This window comes from Xenopus laevis, chromosome 1S (assembly GCF_017654675.1).
Source record: "Xenopus laevis strain J_2021 chromosome 1S, Xenopus_laevis_v10.1, whole genome shotgun sequence".
Taxonomy (NCBI): Eukaryota; Metazoa; Chordata; class Amphibia; order Anura; family Pipidae; genus Xenopus; species Xenopus laevis.
Genome location: NC_054372.1, coordinates 57616481 through 57642941, shown reverse-complemented (window position 1 = coordinate 57642941; position 26461 = coordinate 57616481). Strand labels below are relative to the sequence as shown.

At 36.9% G+C, this 26461-nt stretch overlaps 1 protein-coding gene across 46 annotated transcripts in view; it reads right to left on the bottom strand.

Moving 5' to 3' along the window:
* Positions 1-936: 936 nt before the first annotated feature.
* The window catches only part of LOC108706710 (ankyrin-2), a 270308-nt gene continuing 244783 nt past the window's right edge, over positions 937-26461 (bottom strand). For 37 of the 46 annotated variants that reach the window (XM_041579614.1, XM_041579607.1, XM_041579608.1 and 34 more), the window contains 11 exons: positions 22338-22412; positions 21358-21489; positions 20266-20412; positions 19349-19616; positions 18233-18536; positions 15898-15990; positions 15335-15418; positions 13416-13580; positions 11021-11197; positions 10155-10246; positions 937-3239 (listed from right to left, as the gene is read on the bottom strand). In XM_041579614.1, the coding sequence (XP_041435548.1) occupies positions 3056-3239; positions 10155-10246; positions 11021-11197; positions 13416-13580; positions 15335-15418; positions 15898-15990; positions 18233-18536; positions 19349-19616; positions 20266-20412; positions 21358-21489; positions 22338-22412 (1721 nt within the window). In that variant the 3' untranslated portion in view covers positions 937-3055. The remainder of the gene's footprint in view (positions 3240-10154; positions 10247-11020; positions 11198-13415; positions 13581-15334; positions 15419-15897; positions 15991-18232; positions 18537-19348; positions 19617-20265; positions 20413-21357; positions 21490-22337; positions 22413-26461) is intronic. The other 9 variants (XM_018243360.2, XM_041579599.1, XM_041579625.1 and 6 more) reach the window with 5 other exon arrangements.

Sequence of the window (26461 nt, the reverse complement as noted above, 5' to 3'; positions counted from 1 at the left end):
TTTTAGGGGCCTATTAACGAACATCTGAATCTTTTTTTTTTCATGAATCTCCAAAAATTTAAGGTTTTTCTGTATTTCTTTAAAAATCTAAGAATTCAAGATTTTTTAAGGGGCCGATTCACCAAGGGTCGAATATCGAGGGTTAATTAACCCTCGATATTTGACTGGGAATTAAAATCCTTCGACTTCGAATATCGAAGTCGAAGGATTTTAGCGCAAATAGTTTGATCGTTCGATCGAAGGAATAATCCTTCGATCGAACGATTAAAACCTTCGAATTGAACGATTTGAAGGATTTTAATCCAACGATCGAAGGATTATCCTTCGACCAAAAAAACTTAGGCAAGCCTATGGGGACCTTCCCCATAGGCTAACATTGAGTTCGGTAGGTTTTAGATGGCGAACTAGGGGGTCGAAGTTTTTTCTTAAAGAGACAGTACTTCGACTATCGAATAGTCGAACGATTTTTAGTTCGAATCCTTCGATTCGAAGTCGTAGTCGAAGTAGCCCAAAAAACACTTCGAAATTCGACGTTTTTTTACTTCGAATCCTTCACTCGAAGTTAATGAATCGGCCCCTAAGTGTAGAAAACCACCAACAAAAAACAAACCACTGCCATGTAAAAGCTGTCGAGGTTCAATAGAAGTCATTGGGAGCTGATCCTTTTGGACTATTTTTTATCAATTTGGACAATTTTAGTTTTTGGATCTTTTTTTGTTAGTAATTACCTGAAAACCCCAAATGTTTCACAGTAGTAGAGTTTTTTTAGAACATCAATCAGAATTTTTTTCTGTTCGTACTTTTTATATTCAGATCTTTTGACCTGGCATTTGCAGTTTTAGAGAAATAGTCATGGTTGCAAAAACATTTGACCTTTATTTTAATAAATAGGCCTTACCTATTGCTAAGGTTACCATTAAATACAAACAGACAGCATTTAATACATTTAACACTTTATTTAATTAAATCAGCCATTGTACACATTGCAGCTATGTATTGTTAGTGTAAATTTTCTTTTGCCGTTTTTAACTAAGACATGCCCTCGTAGATATATTAAATTAGTGTTATCACCATGGGAACAAGATGCTGAATCGTCAACTGAAATGTCACTTTCACAGTAGTTGTTTGATAACACGGCAAAAAAGAAAATCTTAACCAATAAAGTGATTAACCATTTATGCTGTTACACAGACATCTGCACTGCAAATAGCACAACAGAATGTTTCCCTCCAGACTTAGGCCACCATCGACTAAGGCTATTGTGAGCCATGATGGGAACTATCCTTTGGCCCCCATCACTATTATACAGGAATTTCCTCATAATTTAGCAGAGCAGGGGCCAGTACTTTGTTGGAGAAGGTATCTATTTAGCTCATCTGGCTTTCTGAAAAAGTAATTTAGCAATATTTCTGAAAGAATAAAGTGATGCTACACAGTAGGTCTATGTTTAAACAAATCCAAGGATTTTTAACAAGTGTGTACTTTTCAAGGTACTTTCCCATGTACAGAACTGACATTCATCACACTGCGGGGGTCATTTTGTTTACTTCCTAACAAAAGGCCTAATTTCTTGGTTTTATTTATAAATTAGCAACATCTAGATGGTTACGTGAACATTTTGTTCTTTTCTGATAACCAATATATACTTACATTAAATAAGTGGGTTCAAAATGTATAGTGCTTATACATATTTATATTTATATATATATATATATTTATTTATTTGTTAAAAGGCTACAGACTTCAAATCAGAAGTAAAATAAAGTACAGAAGACAAAAATATTTCCTTTTTTTTTATAATTTTTGCTATAATAGATTGAAAAGGATTGGTTCAGAGACATAAAAAAAAGAGCAAGACCGAGACCTGCATATGAGAGGGGAGAAATGAAATGCACAAATAGGAAAGGACTTAACTGTGAAACCTGCTTGCTTAGTGGTAAAAAGGGGTTAACAAGCTCCACATAAGATTATAGGAATTCAATTCTTGTTTTAATGCCACATGCATGTGCCACAGGAAATCCTGATAAAACACAGTGAGAGTTATATCATTTCTCTGTTATGGAAATTGGGGAAACGTCTTTTCCATTACAATATTTACAGTTCTTCGGAAACCAGACTTTCCCCACTAGTAGTAAGACAATGTGGTCTGCCAAAGCATTGCTGAAAGCAAGTAACTGCTCTAGTTACGTCAGTCTACATACTTGATGCCTAGAAGCTAGACCACTGTAATCTGCTGACTAGATTCTAGACTGTGATCTTCAACTAGAAGTTGTTTAGGATCTGTTGAGTGCCCCTATCCATTCAAACTGGGCACCTTGGTATATTATCCATTTACCAAACCATGAGCTGCTGAACAGCATCAGCTGCCAACAAAGAGCTCGGTAGTCGTATAGAGTGCTTGTCATTTGTCAAATCTAGAATATTTAAATGTGTATGTATGCCATTACATAAGCAGCCAGCATATTGGTTATCTAACTAGATTCCTCTTAATATTTTAACAAATATTACATTTGTTTAGATGGTTTAGCCTGTGAAGTCATTAAGAGCTCCTTCATGTGATACATGCACTTCTTAGACTGCTTTCTTTCCTTTCTAAATTGAGGTGGCCAGGGCAAGGCTTGAGGTCTTCTAAAGAATTCCATTCATTCATTTCATTGTGTTCTATAAGACAAAGCATAATTATGATTTGCAGTTCTGGAAAGCCAAGTTCATTAGCTATATATAATAACATGACATGGTCCATCCATCTTTAACGTTGCCTTTGCAATCACTATGAAGAGGCCTGTGGTATGACATCAACGTGTATGAGAAAGGGACAAAAGGCCCCAAATAAAAATGTGAGTATAGTGGATATACCATCCAAAAAAAGGATGCTATCTTTGGTCACAAATAATTGTAGCATTTACAGACACGCAACAAAAATCCTTTGAGCTATATGTGCAGAACTAAAGTGTCAGAGTTACATTGGGCTTCCAATACCCATTGCCTTCAGTTGAGAAGAAAATGCAACTTTAGCATAGCTATGGATATGTAGTAATGTAGGTGTGATAGCCACTCATTTGGCTTCTTTCTTCCAGTCCTCTCCGCAGAAGCGGTTGAGAAGTTGTTGTAGGTCATTCTGGAGGTCATCCTTGTGTAATACTTCAGGAACATCCTCCAGTTGCTCAACAAAAACATGTTTCCCATGCTGGTCCTTCACCACAGTCCTCTTCTGAGTTCTGGCTTTATTCATCATTGTCCTGAAGAGAAAAACCAAAAGCAGTGATATAAAGTGCAATCTACTTATAGTTGCATGGAAGGTCCTATAGTGAACTGCTGCTTTTCTACATCTCATGCTTGCAAATATATATTTAATGCCTGTACACCTCTCTTTTGGCCAGTATTTACTCCTCTAACTGACTATATTTATCTTCTGATGTCTTAGCCTTACACAAACAGTAGTGTTTGCTCTGCATGTTTAATGCATAATTCTACACTAACTATGGAATAATGGCCAGAGGGTTAATTACTATACACCATCTGTCTCAACCAGGCTGACAACCTCATGCTTGAGGGCCGTGTTCCAAAGACAAGATAACTGTTATGTTCACTGTTCTTCAAAAAACAATTATGTGAATTCTAACAATAGATAACTGTCAGCTGTAATATGCTGCCAGTGTATAACAGATATAAAGTATAAACCGATCACGCACAGAAAGGATATTTTTAAAGAGAGATGGTTTAAATAATGGTATTGTTTTTATCATGAGTGACAAAAAAAACCCCACCTTTATAAATGAACGAGCGATTAACACGTTGTAATGGATTATTTCTGTGATTGTGATGCCCAGCAATAATTCATACAGAGCTTTATAAAGACAATCTTATACCCCTTATTTCACAATTATTTTTGTTAAATGTCTGTTCCTAAAGCAACCATTGTGCAAACGATGAGAGTAATCTTGGAGCAGTCCCTAAAGACTATATTGCAGAGGCTCCAGGACAATGTGACTGAACTGATTTTCTCTAAACCTGTGGAAAAACTTTTTTTTGGAATAACTGTACTCTGTGGGAGTTGTTAGGCAAGAGTGGTGATATATGACGTTTTGTTCAACCACTTTATCCCTTTGTGTTTAGAAAGGTTAATGCAACCCAGGAATACATTTCTAAGCATATTAGGAGACAACATTTCTGAGATCTTCCTTTGCCTCATTGTTCTATATGATTACAGAAAGTTTTGGTCATATATATAGAGCAAAATAGAGGTGCCTTAAGAGATAACAAGGGGTGCCAAATTGAACTCCTTAGTACTCATTATCTCAGCACTTGTATCCAGGCCATAGCTATGTTCTGCATCTTGTGTCAGATTAAGGAGCAGGCCTCTTTTGTACCATGTGCCCTTGTTTGCTTGTACATATGCAGCCCTGTATTGATCTGCGTACAGAATCCTAACATCTTTGTTTAATAACAGCACCTTTATTCATTTAGTTTCAGGCACATTTGCTAAGAACACTTAATTTATCAAGCAGCAAAAGAGCCACAGGGCAGCACCATTGAAGTTGCTTTTGACATATTGACTAGAAATGACAAGTCCTGTGGGGGGAGGGGGCAATGGATTTAATGACAAACGTTCATGTCCTTTCTTTATTGTATTGTGGTGAATTGCGGTTTGTTAGCTGCTGAATGAGCATGACTTCCCTACTACCAGAAGTCACAAAATCCAGTAATTAGCAGTAGAGGAAGTGTGGATCGTTATATGATGTCCGTGCAGACACATCCTGATGCATACGATCAATAAAGGCTTAAATGTTTACAGTCACGTTATTGATCATCACTACTGTCTGAACAGTAGGGGTTCACTTCTCTGCATTTTGACACTTTAGGACATAGAGTTGTTATTAGCTAAATCAATATAATTTCTATCATCCTTTACACATGATAATACCACTACTTGATGATCAAAACATGCTGTACAATGAGCAACTCGTTGAATAGAAACACTGATCATTAAATGAAATGTAAATGTTTTTCCTAATGAAGACACAGTGTTGATATCAGGTGCCCACAGTGCACATAACAACAATAGAATATTTACTATACAATACACCTCATCCTCCAGAATCCATAGACTACATTATTGTTTCGATGGCCAACTTTACCTCCGCCTGGAGTCTATTCCAAATGAGAAAGAGATGGGTAAAAGCATGAATACTTCAGACCACAGGCCAAAAATATACTACCCACACCTGTGAGCCACATTCAAATAGAAACCCTGCGAGTGAGAGAAAATGCTGAAGGGCCTAAGAATAAGTTCTCTTGAGGCAACTTCAGCAATTATAAGCATTTCTTATGGCATCCTGCCGGCGATTCGTATCCTTGCTGGTGGGAAGGCATTTCAGGGAGATTAGCCGCCCGTAGTAGAGAAGATTTGTCACTGGGCGACTAATCTCCCCGTCTGCCACCACCCTAACAGGCACAAACCGCAGCAGGCTTTTTCCTTCATGTTCTAGTAAATGGTTTGGTACTTTTAACTATTATTGTTTTGATTTTTTGGTAATCTCACACTAATGTCTCATTTGAAGGTTGCTAAATAAGGCTACGAGCTGTTGGCTCTCTGAAGTAGTAAACTTGTGTCTTTATCCCTTCAAGACTTGTCTTCAAGCCACAAATTTGAAAATTAGAACATGGAGCTACCACATCCAAGGAATCAAAGGAGTTGGCAGACAACACGAGTCGCTGGTTAGTGATCACATATTCGTTACCAAGTGAAGACAATAATAACAATATATGACTAGTTTAGCAGCAACTAAAAATTAAATACACAAAGCAACTGCATAAATGCTACTTTAAATAGCATCTCAAGAAAGCTCTCTTTTTCCTTTTCATTTACAATTTTCACCATGAAATACAATTGCTTTTTATCTTCTTATCTACTTACAAAATGCAATGTCTATTTACATAGTCAGCCACCAAACTCCATTGTGATGCAGGCGTCAATGATTTTCCAGATGGCTCTTATCAAGAATGCTTTGAAGATGAATTTTAAGCAGTCTTTTTATGTGTCTGTTAAATCTTTCAAAACAAGCCATATTATACTAATTTGACTGATCGGTTTTCCACTTGAAATTATTAAACAAAACAGAAAAGCTATCAAGAACATAGGTCTGTTGGAGGAAGTATCACCTACTACTAAACCATGTACGTGCACTTTATCTATAACTGAACTAGATTTTTTGTAGACTAATTAAAATGAAACAAAAACTCCAATTTCTGAAATGTATTTTTTCAGTTGTGGCATCTGTAACAGAACACTGACCCAGACTTTAAAGTTCACGTATATTTATTCGCAAATGGTTGTATTTCCCATGCTTCCTGAAGGCTAATATATTGCACTGCTCTGCCCCTCTTCCCGGTTTTTGCGAATTCGCATTGTAAATGGCTCACAAATGAGATGGGTATTTGTGTGAGTGTGTCCACTATGCAAGGTTGTTGTGTGCGAAAATAGTGTTGACAGTTACAATGTGTTAAAAAAAAAAGAGTATTCTGAATTAAGAATTTTATGCAAGGTTCAGAACACAGAACTGGTCAGATTTGAATTAATTCTGTACTTGAAGGATCCTTCTCGCATTCAGTGTGAAAACGAAAATGAAACCTGGTAAATAAAACAAAAGGATACCTAAGCTCAGTTAGATCCACACATTAACTGTCCAGATACCATTGTAACGGGACCTGTTATCCAGTATTCTCAAAACCTGAGCCTTTCTGGATAATGCATTTTTATGTAATTTGGATCTTCATATCTTAAGTCTACTAGAAAATCGTGTAAACATTAAATAAACCCACTAGGCTGGTATTCTTCCAATAAGGATTAATTATATCTTAGTTTAGATACACGGTACTGTTTTATTAAAGGAAATCAATTTGAAAAATTTGGATTATTGGATAAAGTGTAGCCTATGGGAGATGGCCTTTCCGTAATTCTGAGCTTTTTGGATAAAGGGTTTCCAATACCTGTATTATGTTTCCTTTCTGTGTTCAAAATATGGAACACAAACAAATTAAACCCTAAAGCTGACCATATGTGGACCCAAACATTTCATTTCATTCAATTCACATGATTAAGTGTGAACTTAATATTCTCAATAACAGTTTTCCCTGCACCCCTCCCATAATTCATTTTCAGCTGAAGCAACGTTTAAATCGCAGGATATTCAACTTTCCTATAATTGTGGATAATGAACAGTTACAGCAGGGGTTTGATTGGGGGTTTCCCCTTTAATTTTGCGGTGAATAGAGTTGTATAACAAAGTAAACTCAACAGTGTAGCTCAGTAGGAACTACATTGAACCAAGTAGTCAACAGAACAACATAAGACTAGAACAAAAATATCAACAAGAAAGTTATTATGAAATAGAAGATTTTACAGATGTTTGTAATTCCTAAATTGGACACAGTTTCAGTTAATTTATATCAACATATATCTTCATTTTGAGGCCTGAGCTTCACTGTAGCCCTTCCTTCTCTAGCTGTCATATGGATCAGTTTCCTTTCCTTACCTTGTCTAGTTGATAATAAAAAAATTCTTTTTCATGACATGTAGGCTTGTGTCTGGCAATCATACAGCACATTTCAATTATTCACAGCATCTCTGCAGGGGGGTGTGTGTGTTTTTAGATATTAATTATTTTTCCATGCAAGCCTTGGATGAAATGACTTTTAAGCAACATTCTGAACACATATTACGCTTGGCAGTCCCAGTGCCTAAATATTATCATACTGTAAAGAAGCTGAAAAGGCTTTACTAAAATGGCACAGATATATGAAGTGGGAAGGAGCACACCAAAATGTCCAGGCAATGCCTTAATTCATATGCAGATTTATTGAGTGCACAAGCTTTCGGGGTCAGAACCCCTTCCTCAGGTGCAGGTTCTGACCCCGAAAGCTTGTGCACTCAATAAATCTGCATATGAATTAAGGCATTGCCTGGACATTTTGGTGTGCTCCTTCCCACTTCATATATCTGTGCAATATTTGGCTTGGAGGCTGCCAGGGATACGGATGCACCCAGCAAGCAAGTAAGTGGTGTGCGGCTAAACACTATTGTTGATCCACATTTTACTAAAATGGCATCATTACGTTACCATGCAATGAGAAATGATGTATCCGTTCATATGACAACGGTCCAAATACAACAAGAGCATCATTATGTGCTCCATATATTGTGCAACTATAGTTCTAAGCAAATCCTTTTCCCTGCCACAATCTGCTGAGTTGGGGGTTTCACTTTTTGCAGCAAAAAACTTGTTTCTATTGATTTAAACCTGCTAAATGATTGAAGTTGTCTATTTAAAACATAATTCTAAATGATAACCAATTTGAAAATGTCATTATTCAGCTTCATAGTTGGGCTTTAACTTCTATGACTATGGGATCAATAAACTTTAATTTTTGGGACTTGACGTATTCTTGACAGGTGGTCTATAATGAGAACGCCACGCTTTAATGTAAATAAGAAATAGTGAGTCATCAAAGAAATAATTTCTATCATCATAGATTTATGCTACCTTGGTTAATATCAAGTACAATTTACATTACTTCTTATTATTACAGCAAATCTGTCAGTATTACCTGCAGGCATTCATATTATATTATATCACATCCAGCTAATTTTGTCATTTTTTTAATAGACTTTTCCTAGACATGGGAATCAATAAGCAGGGAGTTGAATGATTTGGACAAAACTAATAGCACAATAAGGAGACATTGATTTGTGTAACTTGTAATACAATCTGCTGCTTTAGTACTTTAGATTATTAGCCACCTTTAGACTATTCGCCACCATAAAACTGCTGAATTGCAATTTTAGCCTATGAGGGACATCCTGGGATCAATTTGGAGCTGTTTGCAGCCTTCCTGAAAATCTTGTTTTTTGGAGAAAAAACTCAAATCACATTCGACCAAAGAGTGGAAGTGACTTGTCATGATCCAAAAAACAAAAGAACCTATAGGGATCCATAGGGTTAACAGTCCCTATGGATTGACATCCCCTACAAATGATATACTACTAGTTGCTAGGCAGAATCCACTGTATGTAAATCTTATTTACATTTTATCTTATTGGCTCTTAGAGATAATGGACCAGATTCAATCCAGTGAGAAAAAAAGGTTTATCGCGTGAAAACTCGTGGACGAGATTCACTTTTGACATTCAATTCAGAAAACTTATCTCACTGTTTATCACGTGAAAACTCTATTGAAGTCTATAGGAAAAACTGGAGCTGCATTAGGAGTTATGTTTTTCTCCTCAAATTGCATCTTGTCCATGAGTTCATGTGATAAACCATGAGATAACTTTTTCTCACTGAACTGACCCAATGACTACATCATGTCACACTTGTATAACATATATAATATAATATAGTGAATGGAATCCATCTTTTGACCCAGGTAGATATGCCTGGCAATTCTGGTGTCAACAAATTGAGAGTAAAGAGTTCTGTCATAGAGGGATAACCCTTCTAGTTAAAGTTTAGGAACAGCGACCCCATGAATGAGCTTTAGTCAGATTACAGTCTGGTTTTGTCAAATCTATGAATGTAAGATAGTGAGGCAAGCAATAAAGAGCAGACCTGTGCTCCACCAAAGTATTGTAGCTGGAGGTAGTTCTCCTTGGCATTATTGGCCTAAAATGAAACAGTCACACTGCTGAAGGAATTCAGGCTTAGCATATTGCTCCCTGGATAGTTTCCACTGGACGAGATCCGGACCACTAGCTGGTACCTTTAAAGGGGTGTTCCTACAGTTGCTCCTGGACTTCCTCAAGTATATTTACATACAGGTGTATTTATGGTAATTTATGACAATATAGGACTACAAACCAATTACCATTCCAAAATATTGTGCGATGAACTAATGATTAAATCCTGTCTAGGCAACTAAAATATAAACCTTATATGTAAGAGGAAGTTCAGTAAGAGCACAACTTTGATTAAGGAATATAACCACATTTTAATGCTCAAGTGTCAGTAGCACACGTTCACACCCACAGAAGCTTAGTGAGTTATTAAACTACATTTGTTTCATTTTTCGAATAAAAACATGAATGGCTACAGCTCTACAGATGGAAAGTTAGTTTCAAACCAATTATATAAATGTTGTGTCATGCAGTCCCAAACCTTTTTATTACTGATCCATCCTCCTTAATAATCTCTTTTTCCTCTAAAATGGGCAGGTTACATTTAACATCTCCGCCCACATAGCTTAAGGCCTACAATAAAACATATCAACAGTTCTTTAAGAAAAACATAAGAAAAAAAAATAAAATAAATGACACTGTATTCAATTAAAAAGTATGAACATTTGTTCAAAGCTATGCTAATAGCTGAATGGACAACTGTATTCATAGGGTGTTGGAAAAACAAAATGTCTTAGTTCTTTACCGAGTCCTTTGAGTTTTATGAATGTATGGTTGGAAATTCACAGTGAATTGTTTTTGTATGGTTAACTAGCTTTTCCAGATGTTTAGAGTGCAAAAAAATAAATAAATCAGAAGCTGAATTCAGGAGAGTACTAGGCAAATAAGCTCATATTGTTGTGAAGCAGAGGAAAGCTCACTTAATTTTTGTGAAGCACTGTACAATTAATTTTTTTACCTCCAGCTGTACAGTATTTTGTTAGACCCATATGTTTACATAGCGTGGATACACTAGATGCTGTTACGGATTGTTGCACAGATTATACAGAACAATTTGCATATGTTTAAGAGTGATTGAGTCCTCTGAGCTTCCTTGGTTTACCATGTTTAATTTGAAGGTGGCACAAAGTGCTCTTGTAAATAGGAATATAAACTGCCATACTCTTTGTTTTTCTCTCTCTATATATATATATTTATTTCCTGAAATAAAACAACTGCAGAGGCCTAACTGTAATTACTGCATAAGTAAAGTTTCCATATGAATGTCTCTACCTTGTTTCCTGCACAATAACAACCTCAGCTCATAATAAGTTTTTTTCTACATATCACTGTGTTCTAAACATTTACCTGTTCAAAGTCATCTTTGGCTGATGGTAAATCAGATGCTAAACTAGGATCCCCAACATATTTTTCCATTCTTTCTCCATGAACCATGGTAGTCGTTATTACTTTGCTGACCTTGCGCCCATCTACTTGCTCAGCTTCAAATTCTGATGTTAAAACTCTGGGCTCAGAGAAAGCAATCTGGTGACAGAATCATATAGGTATGTTTTTATTTATATAGCTTGCACTTAGGTAGCAATGGAAAATATATAATAGTTGCACTAAAGAATGAACAAAGCTTATTGAAAAAAATGTTTCCTTTGGGGAATTACAACTAGTTTATTCTAGACCATGGGAAAACAGCTATTTATTAAATCAATACTGCAGTGTTTGTCATGGTTCCTAATTAACCTGAAACTAATTTATTTATGACAAAAGATTTCTGGGAGCAGATGACAGCCACAGGCAAGAATCAGGGCTTCTCAACTGGCACATACTGGCTCAGAACAGTAACACCAAAAAATGAAAGTGTGTTAAAGGAAAACTATACCCCCCCAAACAATTTAGGTCTCTATAAAAAGACATTGCATAAAACAGCTCATTTGTAAAACCCTGCTTCATGTAAACAAATCGTTTTCATAATAATATACTTTTCTAGTAGTATGTGGCATTGGGTAATCATAAATGGGAAATTTCCATTTGTTGTGTAGTCATGGGGGCAGCCATTCAAAGCTGAAAAAGCAGAAAAGGCACAGGATACACAGCAGATAACAGATAAACTCTGTAGTAAACAATGGGATTCTTCAGAACCTACCTGTTATCTACTGTCTATTCTGTGCTTGAATGGCTGACCCCGTGGTTACACAGCTGTTTTTATTAACTATAGTTGTGTTTCTAAAGCAAACACACAAGTTTTACCAGTGCCAGGTAACAGTTCATTATGTTGTCATTCCTTTAAACATTTTAATTTTTTTGTGTTATTGTGGTTACTCCCTCTGATATTCATGATCAGGTTCTTCCACCTTGGGTGGATATTTTGACAATGCTGAATTTGTGACGGAATGCTTTGTGTCAGTCTAGGAATAAATAATTAGCATTAATAAAAAGAAGAAATGTGAAATACATATGTCATATATGGTTAACAGTAAAAGTTTTCTACAAATTAAGTTTATATCAAATTTAAATAATCTATAAGTAAAGTTTATGAACTGCTTTTTCCCTCTTCTATATTAGTGGTCAAGTACTGGAGTCAGACACACTCCTTGTCAACATATTTTTTTGTGTAATCTGATTTACTTTAAAATACAGAAATGTCCTATTTTATTCTAATTCAGCCTCCCATATTAACACTGTCCCTGCCAAGCCAATGAGTTTGGATTCTTACACATTATGTGCATCTTTTTGCACATGATAAATTATGCACCTATGCACCTATTATTCCGCATATATTCTACCAGTCTCAGCTACTTTTATAAACTCAAATTAGTTATATTTACAGTTATTAGTTTGTGGTTTTATATACACTGTATTTAAGTATATCAGCAATGTATTATAGAATCAATCTAGTCTAAAGTCTAAAGTTGATTTTTAGGTTTTGGCCAGGCATTTGAATTTGTCCAAATCCTGCCAAAAGAAGTTTGAATTTGGCTGATACCTGAATCCAGGATTCAGTGCGTGCCTAGTAAACTTAGTAAACAGCAATGCCTAATAAACTTTATGAACAGCAACATTCAACAGCAACTGCATGCTGCTAATATACTGTGATTGTTACTACTGTACCTGTAACAAAGCATGACATTTAAGTTTAGTTGAAATATATATTCTTTTATATATGAATTGTACATAGTGTGCCTGCTCTATTTAAGACAATGACAGTGTTTAAAGGATAAGGAAAGGCATTGTAAACTTGGGGGGTGCCAAATGTTAGGCACCTCCAAGTGATTGTATTGACTTATCTGAAACTCCAGGCCAGTGCTCCTATCAGCAGAAACCTGCACGGGCCCTGGGTTATACCAGTGAGCACCACGGAGCGATCCTCTTCCATCTTCCTCTTTCCTTCGGGCGGCTGCGCATGCACAGTAGAACGAGAAGTTGAACTTTAACTAAAAAATCGGTGATTTTGTTAAACTGTGTATGTGTTTGCCCCGGGAAATTTGAAGCAAGAAGATGCCAGAAGAGGATCGCTCCGTGGTGCTCACTGGTATAACCACAGGTCGGTGCAGTTTTCTGCTCACAGAATCACCGGCCCGGAGTTTCAGGTAAGTCAATACAATCACTTGGGGGTGCCTAACATTTGGCACCCCCAATTGTACAATGCCTTTCCTTCTCTTTTAAGACTGGAGACAGCTTGTTGGTGCTATAGTAAATGTCATATATCCACACTTATAACATTGTAGCAAATGTCAAGAAAGTCCATTACCTCAGACTGCTCCGTGTCGCTCTCTACTACTGTACGTTTCAGAACTTTAGAAAAACTGTCTCCTTCTTCTATTGTTACCGGATCCTGTTTCCCTCCTTGTACCATCACCTCCTCTTTTTCTGTGCCATCTGGTAAAACAAATCTTCTGATGATTTTCCGAGTGACCTATATAAGGAAAGAGCAAAGCGTTTGAGAATGTGTCTGTCGTATAGCTTATGGAAGTTTGCAAGGTTAAGTGCTAGTGATGAATGTTATTCTGGTCTCATTCTTCTGTAGTTTCTTGTTCTTATTTTGCTCCTAAAGCTGAACAACTCATTTAATGCCTCAAAACAAAATAAAAACCTTCTCAGATGGTTCTTCTCAGGAAAAACTCTATAATATTAATACTTAGAAAACATACTTATTAACAGGCCCAGTTTTGAAGGCAGGACACCCCCAAGGCCAAATCCCTCTTGTATGGTGCATCCTCCCCTCAGACTCCCACGTGTCTGCCCCTCCCCCACACTTATTTGCACATGCAAGCTCTTCTGGTCTCAGGGCTTAAGCTACCCATACACAGGTCAATATAAGTTGCTGACAGCTTACTGGGCAGTGCATGAGATACTCGACCGGACTTCCCCCAATTGATATCTGGGCAAAATGACCAGATGGTGATCAGACAGGTTTGAGAATCCTGTTGGATCGAGGCCTGCATCAATTAATTGATGCGTCCTTGGTCCAACCATCTTTATGCTCGTTGTTGTGATCCGATCGTTGGGCCCTAGGTGGGCTTGTTTGGCGACCTTACCAATTTGGGATGCCCTAGGCTTGGGCCTCTGTGGCCTGCTAAGTAAACTTGCTCAGTTTCAGGCTGGCAGTTAAATCCTGCATATTAATAACAGGAAATGACTCATATGTAAACTATGTATATCTCTGGATATATAGTTAGTATTATATGATACCTGGCTTCAGAAAAATGTTAGCAAAAATTACTTAAGGGGCATTTCAAGTACCTGCTGTTCCCCTTCTGGAGCACTTTAACTGCATCTTTGTTTCTCCTGCTTGATTTAGACAAGTCAGTTTTTTCACATTCATGAAAAAGTAAGTAGAATAAAACTGCTTGACAATACTGATATCTTGACAAAGTTTTTCGGAAGATGTGAGATGACAAATGCCACTATGAGCTATGTGCTAAAATGATAAAAGCTTTAAAGGAGAAGGAAAGGCTAAAATTAAGTAATCTTTATCAGAAAGGTCCATATAAATACACCAGTAAACCCTCAAAGTAATGCTGCTCTGAGTCCTCTGTAAAAAGAAAGACCACATTTCTTTCCTTTTATTGTGTACACATGGGCTTCTGTATCAGACTTCCTGTTTTCAGCTTAAACCTCCATGGCTAGGGCTTGAGCATGCTCAGTTTGCTCCTCTCTCTCTCTCTCTCTCCCTCCCCCCCTCATAGCCCAGAGCTATGAGTGAGCAGGGACTCAGGTAGGAAGTGGTCACACCAAGCTAATATGGCAGTTGCTATCCTAAACAAACAGAGACAGCTTCTAGAGCTGTTTACTCAGGTATGGTAAAGTATTCTGCAGAATAAATATAGTGTTATAGCTTGCACTATTGTGACTAATCTATTGGCAATAAACTGCTTTGGTCACTTTCCTTCTCCTTTAAGAAAATCAGGCAACAACTACATGGAGAGAAAAATGTAAAAGGGCTAGAAATGCATAAAATGTCATATATTTGCCCTTTGTCTTACTGCGTTTTGGTTATTAGGACTAAATCTATAGCAGAACTTTCAATCTATCTGTCCCAGTGCAGCCTCTCAGTTTTAGATGCATTTTGTGGTAAACATGTGAAACGTTAGAACTAAATGATAACAGAACATTAACATGGAGTGGTTTTTGGCAGTAGCCAATGTGTAGCGCAGTTATACACTATACCTTTTTGACTACAATATGACCATGCTCATCAGTGTACTGCTCTTCCGTCACAGTCTGAGGGAGAATGTCAGGCATATTGTCCGCCTAATTAAAAAAATATAATACATCAAGATGAGCAACATAAAAATGAAAAGAGTGTTTTTAAATAAAATAGCACTGAAATTCAAATATATATAAATATACCGTTAGTAAGTGTGATACTAAAATAAAACAAAGAAAACTCCTAAAACAGGCAACATTTTGAAAAAAAATCTGATAAAGTGTTAAGTTCATGCAAACAGTCCACAGACAAAAGTCCAGTAGAAGACATTATACTCTTATGCTAGTTGTCTATCTAAACTTTTGAAGGTGAGTTGATAAAGCCACTTTTGCTATTCACACTGCTTCTGGGTGGTCAGTACTCAAAGCTACTGTACAGTGGGCATGCACTAGTCAAGGAGACATGCATATGGCCATATTATTGGAGGTAGTTGCCTTGCATGGCTCTTAGGAACTCCCTGCTGGTTTAGCCAGGACACAGCAGCCACTGGTGCAGGGACGTGCAGTAGTTGAACACTTTGTACCTGAATAATCACACGGCGACGAACGACCCTGGTTGTTACCATCTCGTCCTCATCTGAGTTGGTCTCTAGCTCACCTAGCTCCTCTGCTAGCTCCTGGTGGAAGCATGGAAGTGTTGCTCTGTTTACTATCCTAATTTTACTGACTTATAGGTTTATTGCTTTATTATTTATAATCAGAAATTCCAGGGGAATAAAAGACAATTGTGTCCACATTTTAGTAAATGCTATTGCCCAGATCTGCTTAACTTTGGTATCAGAAATCCCCATAGAGCATTTTTAGAGGCAGCTTTTCTACAAAACATGATAGTTCGATTTGGCCACAGATTATGTGAAGTTATAAATACAAAATATAGATCCTGTTTATATTTTTGGGTCTGCAAATTTCACCAGCACTATTTTTTTTAGGTATACCAGTGTTTCCTGGTCTGTTATATGTCCCTGTACTGCAAATAATATAAAGTTATTCTGTGCTACCAAGAAAAACTAGATGATGTGTTATACATTTAATCATATTGTCTTAGAAGTCCACACTTTAAAGTGATGATACAATTCTCTCTATTGACACTGTAATAAACAATGTTGGCGAGGTACAGGACTAGTTGCACTTTTTGCTATGCTTTTTTTTTTTGAGCATTTTCCTCCATCATGTTTATGGCATATGGCATATGTAATCAGATATCAAGAAATAGTTGTTGCCAGAAATCATGGACTACTACAATTCCTTACAATAACAGCTTGCTTCTGCTATAATCCTATCAAACTATAACAGAATCACTATAAGGTCATTTCAAATGGGGTTCTATGCTGCATTTTTTTTAAAAAAAATATTCAAATTGTGAGTCATCCCTCACTTCTAGGACTTCCATATACAATGAGACCTGAATGGGGTTTTTGTTCTTAACATATGGATGTAGCAGTTGTTGTGTGTTTTGGAACTAATTATTTTAGTGGTACAAAGGAAAATGCAAACAGTCTGAATTTGCACTTTCCCAATAACAGTCACAGAGACAAAACATAGACAAATTGGCATTTGTGACATTATTTAAAGAATACAAGATGGTTCAAAATAACGTTTATACAGATATTTTTACACAATCAAAAGGCCAGACAAAGGGCAAATAACTCCAGTATGAAAGAAGACATTTTAATTACTGAGCTGCTTCTATGCCCTCCTGAGCATCATAATTTACCTTCCAGGATCCCATTCCTTCTGCTTTTCCATAAAGCAGTATATGCATGGTGTACAGCCATGGAATCGGAATGTGAAGTAGGGTACTGGTTGCCATGCATATTAAGTCCAACTGCTTTATGTTGCAAAAAGGAGGAGGATTATACTGGAGCAACCCAAAAGTAAAGTGTTGCTTCCATGCCTTAACAAATTACAAAGCAGAAAGTTTACTATGCTTAGAGAAAGGTTAGATCTGTGTGACACTACAGAGCATAAAAACAACTAACTAAACAATCTAATGGCATTTGTATGCCAGGAATTCAATGTTCCCACTAATCAAGAAGTGGCAGAATATCCTTTACTTTGAGAGTAAATACAGACACAATGGCACAAATTGCCACAAAAAACATGATCCAAACACATAAAAGAAAACTATTTGTATTATCTTTGTACAGCCTTTTGGCATAAATGGGCTAAATTAGTCTAGGTTCATCTATAGATAAGTTTGGAATTAGAAATATAATAAGGCATTTCTGCCTTATAGTAAATATAGTGTCATACCCCCCTCCCTCCATATGTCATTCATTTTTACAGGTACATTTAAAGAGGGAGCCCGAAACCCTATTATGCATTAGCCCCCTGCACATGACCCTGCACCCTTTCTGCTGCATTGCATCAATAAATAAAACTCCACTGGACCCCATACCTGGTATAGATAAACAGAGCTACACAGGAGGGTTGGCAGTCACCATGTTGGGCCAAATCACATGCAGTATAAGGCTTCTTGGCTGTCATGGCTGAACATAAACATGCCCAAAATAAGACAATTTAATCTTGACTTCCAGAGCGCATGAAGCTGGTAAGCAGGGAACCCAGCACTGGATATGAAGCAGGCAAACACAGAGATAGGCAATCCCACAGTGCAGCTCTGCATTTCTAGACCATGTACTGGCAGACCAGTGTAATTTTGGTTGTGCTTTTGAAGGCAGCAAGTGACCCTGTGCAGGAGTATGGTGGAGGGTTTAGTTCCCCTTTAACTTTTTTGTCATAATGAAACGAACCCTAGAACTTGAGTAGAATGTGAAAGGTAAGCCAATTCAAAATTGTGACAGTATTCTGATTTCCATTCAGATCCTCACAATAAAATGTAATCATCTGTGTATTTACCTTTTCAAATGATTCCAAAGACCTATATTCAGTTTTTTTGGTTTTCTCTGTTGTCTCATCTGATGACTCAGCTATAAAGAGGTCACTTCCACTTGCATATTGGTCTTCCTGTTCTGATGATTCTGATGGTTCTTGCACAACAGGACTATCACTATGCTGATCAGACACTGGAGTGTAAAGATCGGGCGGGTCAAATTTCTCTGGTTCTGGTGTTTCTTGGGGAGACTGAGAAACTTGTGAGCGAAACATAAATTCTTGCGCTTCCACAGGTGATGATACAGTCTCTACAGGTGGGGATGTGTCACTGCAAGGAAAAATCCAAGTTGGAGGAATTCATCATTTCCAAGGAAAGTCATTTATAAGTTAAACAACTAAATCATGGTACTGTAAGTATTAAGTTGAATTACGACATTTTTGTGTATATATAGTGAATAAAGTACCCCCTCTTGTAAAATAAAAGGATATTATAAGTTACCGAGGAGTTCTGTTTGCAGTTGTTCTTTATATGCCCTGTCCTGCCGGGTTCTGCAAAGATGTTTGTGTTTGTAGCTTAAGATATTAAACTCTATTTGTTTCAAGGCTGTTATACACTGTACAACTCTCCCAGCAATCATGTCATACATCAGCACAATCTGGATAATGTAATGAAAAGTCTGAAGTTCCCCACATCTTGTAAACCATAGCAACCAGACGTCTATTTTTAAACAGCTGACCAGTAATGCTGACTGGTTGCTATGGGTTACTAGACAAGTAGCAAATTGAAGGCCATTAACTATATTATCCCCACTGTACATTTAAAAATATCATTCTAGTTCTGTGCTATAACACATAATTGGTCCTTTCAGCACCCAACACTAAGGAGCTGATTTGTGAATTTGTGAAAATTTAAATCATAAAGTTCCAATTCTGTCATATTTATTAACACTTTCCAGAAAATTGGGAAAGTGCTTTATGAATCGTCACGTTTAAATTTAAAGCAATGGTCTAGTATAGGGGACTTTCCCTGAATTCTTTAGTCGTAAGGAGAAATGGGATTTTGGTACGGTACATACAAATACTGTTCAATGATTATAAAAGAAAAAGAAAAGAGCTTTCATGCAAGACACATAATCTTACAAATAGTCTTGTTGTCCTGGAGATAATGCCCCTGATAATTCTTGTTGTTCCCTTACGGACTCTGCTTCCTCTTTCTGCAACTGACGGAGCATTTCAACGACATCCGCAGGCTTGGAGGCACTTTCATGGAAGGATGAGTAACTGATTGAAATGTCCTCCTCAGACACCAAAGGAGGAGGTCCAGCTCTCTCGCTGCCTTGTGATGCTGAATTATCAGCAGTTATCTTCTTCTGGGGACTACCAAATTCATCCTGAATCTCGGAAAAGCCTGATAAAAGATAGAAGTAACAGTTTTGCTGTATGTTTTGCCCATAAAACATCATGTAATGCAATCTTATGAGAGTAAGCCCAACTTAATTAGCTTCTGCCAACAAAAGGGGGGTGTATATACCCTTTAGATAACAGCTTCCTCGTTGGTCTTAATCTTACTCTCTATCCACCCAAACTGCTCATCCCCTGAACATGGGATTGTGAATTGCCCCCTTTATGATACAGTTTTCTTTTCTTCAGTGGTGGTAATGTTCTCTTTAAAGCCTAATAACTGGCCATGGCCATATCTGTAGTTATTCCAGTGTTTATTTTTCGGTCAATCTATTTATGGCCTCCAACATTTTTTTTAACAAAACTCTTTCTATCTACCAGTGTTTAGCTTTGCCTCACAATATCACAATTCTGAGCATTCAAACAGCAGCTAAGCTTGTCACAATGGAGAATTATTTTACCTGTCCAATTTTTAAGGTTACATACAAACTGAAAATACAGAACCACAACTGTTTCCATTACAAAGTTTTATATGTGAAAAATTGTGCTTTTTCCTTTGAAAAAATTTTTTATTTTAACACTTTTTCACCCTTGAAATAACAGGCTTGCCACCTGAATCCCAATAAATGCAATATAGCATTACTATTGCTACTCACCTTCACTACGGTCCATGGTGAGTGACTGCTCTATGTCTGCATATGTGCGGTTGGGACGACCACCTGGAGGTTCCTGGATACTCGTCTCCATGAGATGAACAATATCCATTCGATTTATTTTAGTGAGGCACTGATTTAAACTGATATCTTTAAAAAAGAAAAAAGTAAATTAAGCTGCAGGTTTATATACACCTGGAATTCCTCATGGTTTAGCATGTTTAGTTTTTTTGATGCATCTGGAACCCAAAACAGGGTTTTTTTAGTAACAAAATTATGATCATAAAATGGATAATCCACCATACCACTTCAAGGTAAACCCCATATGGTGGTCCTAACTATTTAGCTCTAAAGTTATTTCTAGGTTGCACCTCCCTGCATAATTGCATGTCTTGGAGTCAGTATCTCCAGACCAAGGCATCGGCTTAAATGGGCTTGATCCTCCCCCATGCCAGTAGCATTTTATAAGGGGGAGAGATTGCCAATACCAAAGCATTGATTATTTACAGGCTTGACCAGAGGTAAATAGTTAAAACCACCATATGGGGGTTTACCTTGACGTGGTATGGCGGCTTATCATTTTTATGATCATCATTTTGTAATTAAAAAAAACCTGTTTTTTTTATTTGGTCTTGGGAGTGCTCCCACAACTCTCCATAACCGGATAGTTAAAGAAACAGAAACACCAAAAAAGGAAAGTGTTTTAAAGTAATTCAAATATAATGTACTGTTGCCCTGCACTGGTAAAAGTTATGTGTTTGCTTTAGAAAGACTACTATCATTTATCTAAAAATGCTGCTGTGTAGCTATAGGGAAAGCCAGTTAAGCTGGAAAAGGAAAAAAAAGGTGCAGGTTACTTAGAAGATAGCAGATAAGCTCTTTAATAGAATACAATGAGATCATGCAGAGTGCATCTGTTATCTGCTACCTTGAATGACTGGCCCCACAGCTACAGAGCAGCTTGATTATATAAACTATAGTTGTGTTTCTGAAGCAAAGACACCAGTTTTACCAATGCAGGGCAACAGTACCTTATATTTTAATTACTTTAAAACACTTTAATTCTTTTGTATAACTGATCCTTTAAAGTCTTACCCGTAACATGTCTTCCATTTCTTTCCAACCAATACTTTAGCAGTGCATGGCTCTGGTCCTGTAACGAATTGGGGTTTTCAAGTCGTATTTGTTGAATTTGTTCCTCTGTAAAGTCCAGTTCTTTTGCTAACTCTAAAAAACAGAGTTCGGTTTCACAAAAATAAATATTGGCAGCACATGTAAATTGCAGTATTATATGTTACTATCACTAAGGATGCACTGAATCCACTTTTTGGGATTCGGCTGAATCCCTGAATCATTTGTGAAAGATAAGGGCAAATCACAAACCAACTCCTAATTTGCATATGCTTTTTACTTGTTTTGTGATAAAAAAGTCTTGTGATTTCCCTTCCCACCCCTAATTTACAAGTGTAAATTAGGATTCACATTTGGTTCGCCATGCACAAGGAATCGTCCGAAACCGAATTCTGCTAAAAAAGGCTTAATTCTGGATCCCTACAACCATATAGCATATCATATCATATAGATGATATTATTATATAAATACAACCATCAAAATAAGAAGAAAATATATTTTATACAATTTCACAGATAAGTTATTTACAATACATAACTAATGTAGTGACTACAGAGAGGGAAAAAAGCTATTTTACTTTCACCAATTGCTCTAAGAGAATGGTGATAGCCAAAATGTGCAGGATTTAAAATGGAAGGCATGGATTTACATTATAAGTAATTGCAGAGCAGCAGGTAGGGGAGTCTTTGCAAAGTTGTACAAGCAACTCAGACTTCTGACAGCGAGGAGAAACAACCATTCACTAAGTGGCATGTTACCAGTTTACACAAATTTGGTTAATAGACATTAAAGTTTACAGATGTGCTATTTACAGAAACTAAGATTCTTTTACCAGACTTGGGTAATAAGTAGAGAATGGGTTTAAAAATGTGGTGACAAATACAATACAACAGCTGTTAAAATGCCATTATACTGTAACTAACCACAATGAGGTAGTATGTACCTGTCCAGCTGAAGCCTAGGTGATCAGCAATATGTGCAAGTCTTTCCTCTGTTCTGTCATCTTCCTGGAAATCTACTGTGTCAAAAAAATGCAAAAAAAATCATTTATGAAAGCAATTTGGTTTTGTCTACATCCCACTAAATAAGCATTAATACTTACCACGTTTCCATCACACAAATGTTTATTACTTACCTGTAAGCAGCTCTTGTGAATGTAAAGGGTAAGTGAAAAAAAAAAATAAAAACTACTTCTACAGCTGCCATATAACACCTGTGCTGTGGCTTTTGTAAACACTATTAATGATACCACCAGAGGGCATCATTTCTGATTATTTTGAAGCTACGTGACACAGAGCATAACAGTCTAATTTATGGGACTTTGCACACTGTGTGGCTTTATACAACCTCCTTTGTATGAGCTAAATGAATATTTACCATGCATCCATCAACTTTGCCGTTAGGGCAGGGAAAGAATAATGTGTTGCATTACTATTTTGCCACAAGTGCTGGATATATGGAATAAACTAGATATTTAGTAAAGTTATATGTTTTATAAGGTTATTAGTATGTTACTAATCTGCACTTGGAACATACTCAATTTCTTGAAATATAGATACGTAGAATATGCAGACTAAACATAATAAGTGGAATACTGAACATGAGATGGAGTTCTAGCTGTCCCAAACGATTAACTCTGGAAATATTTTGTAAACTGTAATACTAGGTATTAATTTATTTTAAAAAATTGATTTGCGAATAAACAAATTACAGGGGAGAAAAAACGTAATTGAAGTTATGCCTGTGCCATCCTCAGGACTAAATAAGTAAATGGATGTTTAATAGGGTTTAACAACAAATCTTCAGTGCTTTGGTACTCTGTATACAGCAGAGTTTTAGGACAGATGTACAGGTCTCAAAAATTGTTGAACTGGGGTGATAGTCTTAAACCTGTAACAATTAACCCTAAATATTACAATTATTTTTTATAGCTTTAGTAAGCCTCACATTGCTTAATGCATCAAACTTGCACTAAAATTAAAATGTCAAACACAATGTTACAATATTTTGTAAATTTCAGGGGTAAGATTTTCATAGTATACATATACTTGTCCTTAAAGGAGAACTAAACCCTAAAAATGAATGTGGCAAAAAATGCCATATTTTATATTCTGCATTTATTGCACCAGCCTAAAGTTTCAGCTTTTCAATAGCAGCAATGATCCAGGATTTCAAACTTGTCACAGGGGGTCACCATCTTGGAAAGTGTCTGAGCAGTAGGGATGTAGCGAACTGCCGTTTTGGTGTTCGCGAACGCCGTTCGCGAACACCGGCAAAAATTCGAACAGTTCGCGAACAGTTCGCGAACGTCGAACACCCGCAAAATCGTTTGGTTCGAACGATCGAAGGATTTTAATCGTTCGATCGAAGGATTTTCGTTCGAATCGAACGATCGAAGCCATTCGATCGAATGCTTTTCATTCGATCGAATGCTTACAATCGTTCGAACGAATGAAAATCGTTCGATTTTAGCGGTCGAAGGAATCGAATGGTCGAATGGTCGAACGATTTTTATTCGAATCGAACGCGAACTCAAATTGGCGAACGTCGCGCGCCGTTCGCGAACATTCGGCGGACGCGAACAGTCGAAGTTCGCGCGAACTAGTTCGCCGGCGAACAGTTCGCTACATCCCTACTGAGCAGCTGCTGAGAAGCTAAGCTTAGGGGTTTTCACAAATTATCAGGCAGAAAATGAGGTTGGCATGTCATTTAAGATGAGGCTACAGGGCTGATTATTAAATTCTCATGCTAGTTGCATTAATTTCTGTGCTGCCATGTAGAAATTATCTGTATTAATTACTGATCAGCCTTATATTGTGACATTTATATTCTATGTGCACTTAGGGTTGCCACCTTTGCTGATGACTAAACCCGAACACGGGGGGGGCGGGCAGATCATTTTGGGGGCGGGGCAGTGATGTAAGAACAGACATGATGACATCAGAGGTGGGTACAATGATGATGGTGGAGTTCTGACACCTGTGCGAGGCTATTGCATCACTTAGATGAAACTGGCTGGATTCTATCCAGTTTTCACAATGTATTAATGTGTTGATGCCCAGTTCAAAACCACACAGGTGGCTATATTCTGCTTCATGAGTAAGCCCAGTCCTTTAATTAAGGGCATGAGATCTATTATACAGAAGTTATCCAGAAAGCTCTGAAATACAGCAATGCTAATTTACAAAAAAAAATCTTATTTTTGATTGATTTGTTTTTTTTTAAGAAATTAACTGCACTTGATAGTAACTAAGCCATGTTAAGGTGAGTATCTTAGTATTTAAATGTTTTTCATGTATTGGCCAGATCAAACAGGCCTTACAAAACCGGACTGTTCGGGACAAAACTGAACAGATGGCAGCCCTATGTGAACTGTATATTGTGAGTGGGTCCCTAAGCTCAGTAAGCGACAGCAGCACAGAGCATGTGCATTGAATCAGCAGAAAAGAAGATGGGGAGATACTGGGGCATTTTTGGAGACACAGATATTCACTGCTAAATTGTTGTGTGGCCTTTGGCTGGTACAGAAGCTCAAAACATAATGTACAACATTTCTAGCTCCTTCTTTAGTTAAGCATTAGTTCTCCTTTAAGTATGCCAGCCACTAGAATATGTCATTACCAATGTATGCCAGTCTAGGTAATGATGACTGATATTCCACATTAATAGGCAGGTACTGTACTTAGATATGATTTACTTCATGAGCATAAGGTGTAAAGTGTGAAAAAACACTGGCATTGCATACAAGAAAGGTGGCACATCTGAGTTACCATTGCATGCCCCTTCCTTGTACATCAAGTATGCATTGTGCATATTAAACATCTAATAATAGTAAATTACTTTCTTGGTTCACATCAATAATTTAACTAGTCATAAATGCAAGCAGCAGGTCTGATTTCAGCTTACATATAATAAGGTAGAAAGCTTTAATCAATTTATTTCACATTTAAATACAGTGCAGTTCTGAGGTATTGGAAAAAAAGTAAGGTTCACTATTATACCATTACACATAAAACCATAAAACAATGTGACGGACCAGAAATATAGAATTGTGTTTCTATACAGCTGAAAAAAATATGTACCAGAAAAACAAATATGACGTTTATGTGCCACCACTGTATTAAATGAGACAATAAAGAATAACAATGGTTAAATCATGTTTGTGAGGGCAACAGACATTGAACTTCAGCGTCAATGGAGAAATGTTGTTATTGGAATTCCTACATTTTATGCAAACGTAAGGTACATCTTAATTCTTTATTACTTTTTAAAAAAAGGTTTCTGTAATGTATTAATTAAATACTCATTGAATGGTGAAATCTTTGGAAACCTGGATAATCTTGAAATATTTTGAAGTTAATGGAAGTAGTTAGACTGAAAGGCATTTAAGTTTCTAGCAACCCAACCAAAATACTAGGGCATCTGATCAAAAATGAAAAAAATTCATGTAGCACACGAAATTGAAAAAAGATCAGTGGCAGATGGTTTTAAAATATACACCATACTAAAAGTTAACACAACAGTAACACCAAAAAAATTAAGGGTTTTAAGGGAAATTACAATATAATGGACTGTTGCAGTGCACAGGTAAAAATGGTTGCTTCATATACACAACTATGTATAGCCACTGTGTAGCCACGGGAACAGCGATTCAAGCACAGTAGATAACAGATACATTCTGAAGAATGCCACTTTATATTATGGAGCGTATCTGTTATCTGCTATGTATCCTGTGCTTGAATGGCTGCCCCCGTGGCTACACAGCAGCTTGTTTATATAAATTATTGTTAAAGTTTCTGAAGCAAACACATTTACCAGTGACGCACAACAGCACATTATAATTTCCTTACTTTAACGGTGAAGATATTCAGAGCTACTAGTAGTAGCTACTTGTCATGACTACAAAATATACAATAGCGATAACTGGCTTAGCTAAGACACTACGGGGCAGATTTATCAAGGGTCGAAGTGAATTTGAGGGAATTTTCGAAGTAAAAAAATTTGAAAATCAAAGTAATTTTTTGGATACTTCGACCATCGACTTCGACTCGAAGTAAAATAGTTTGA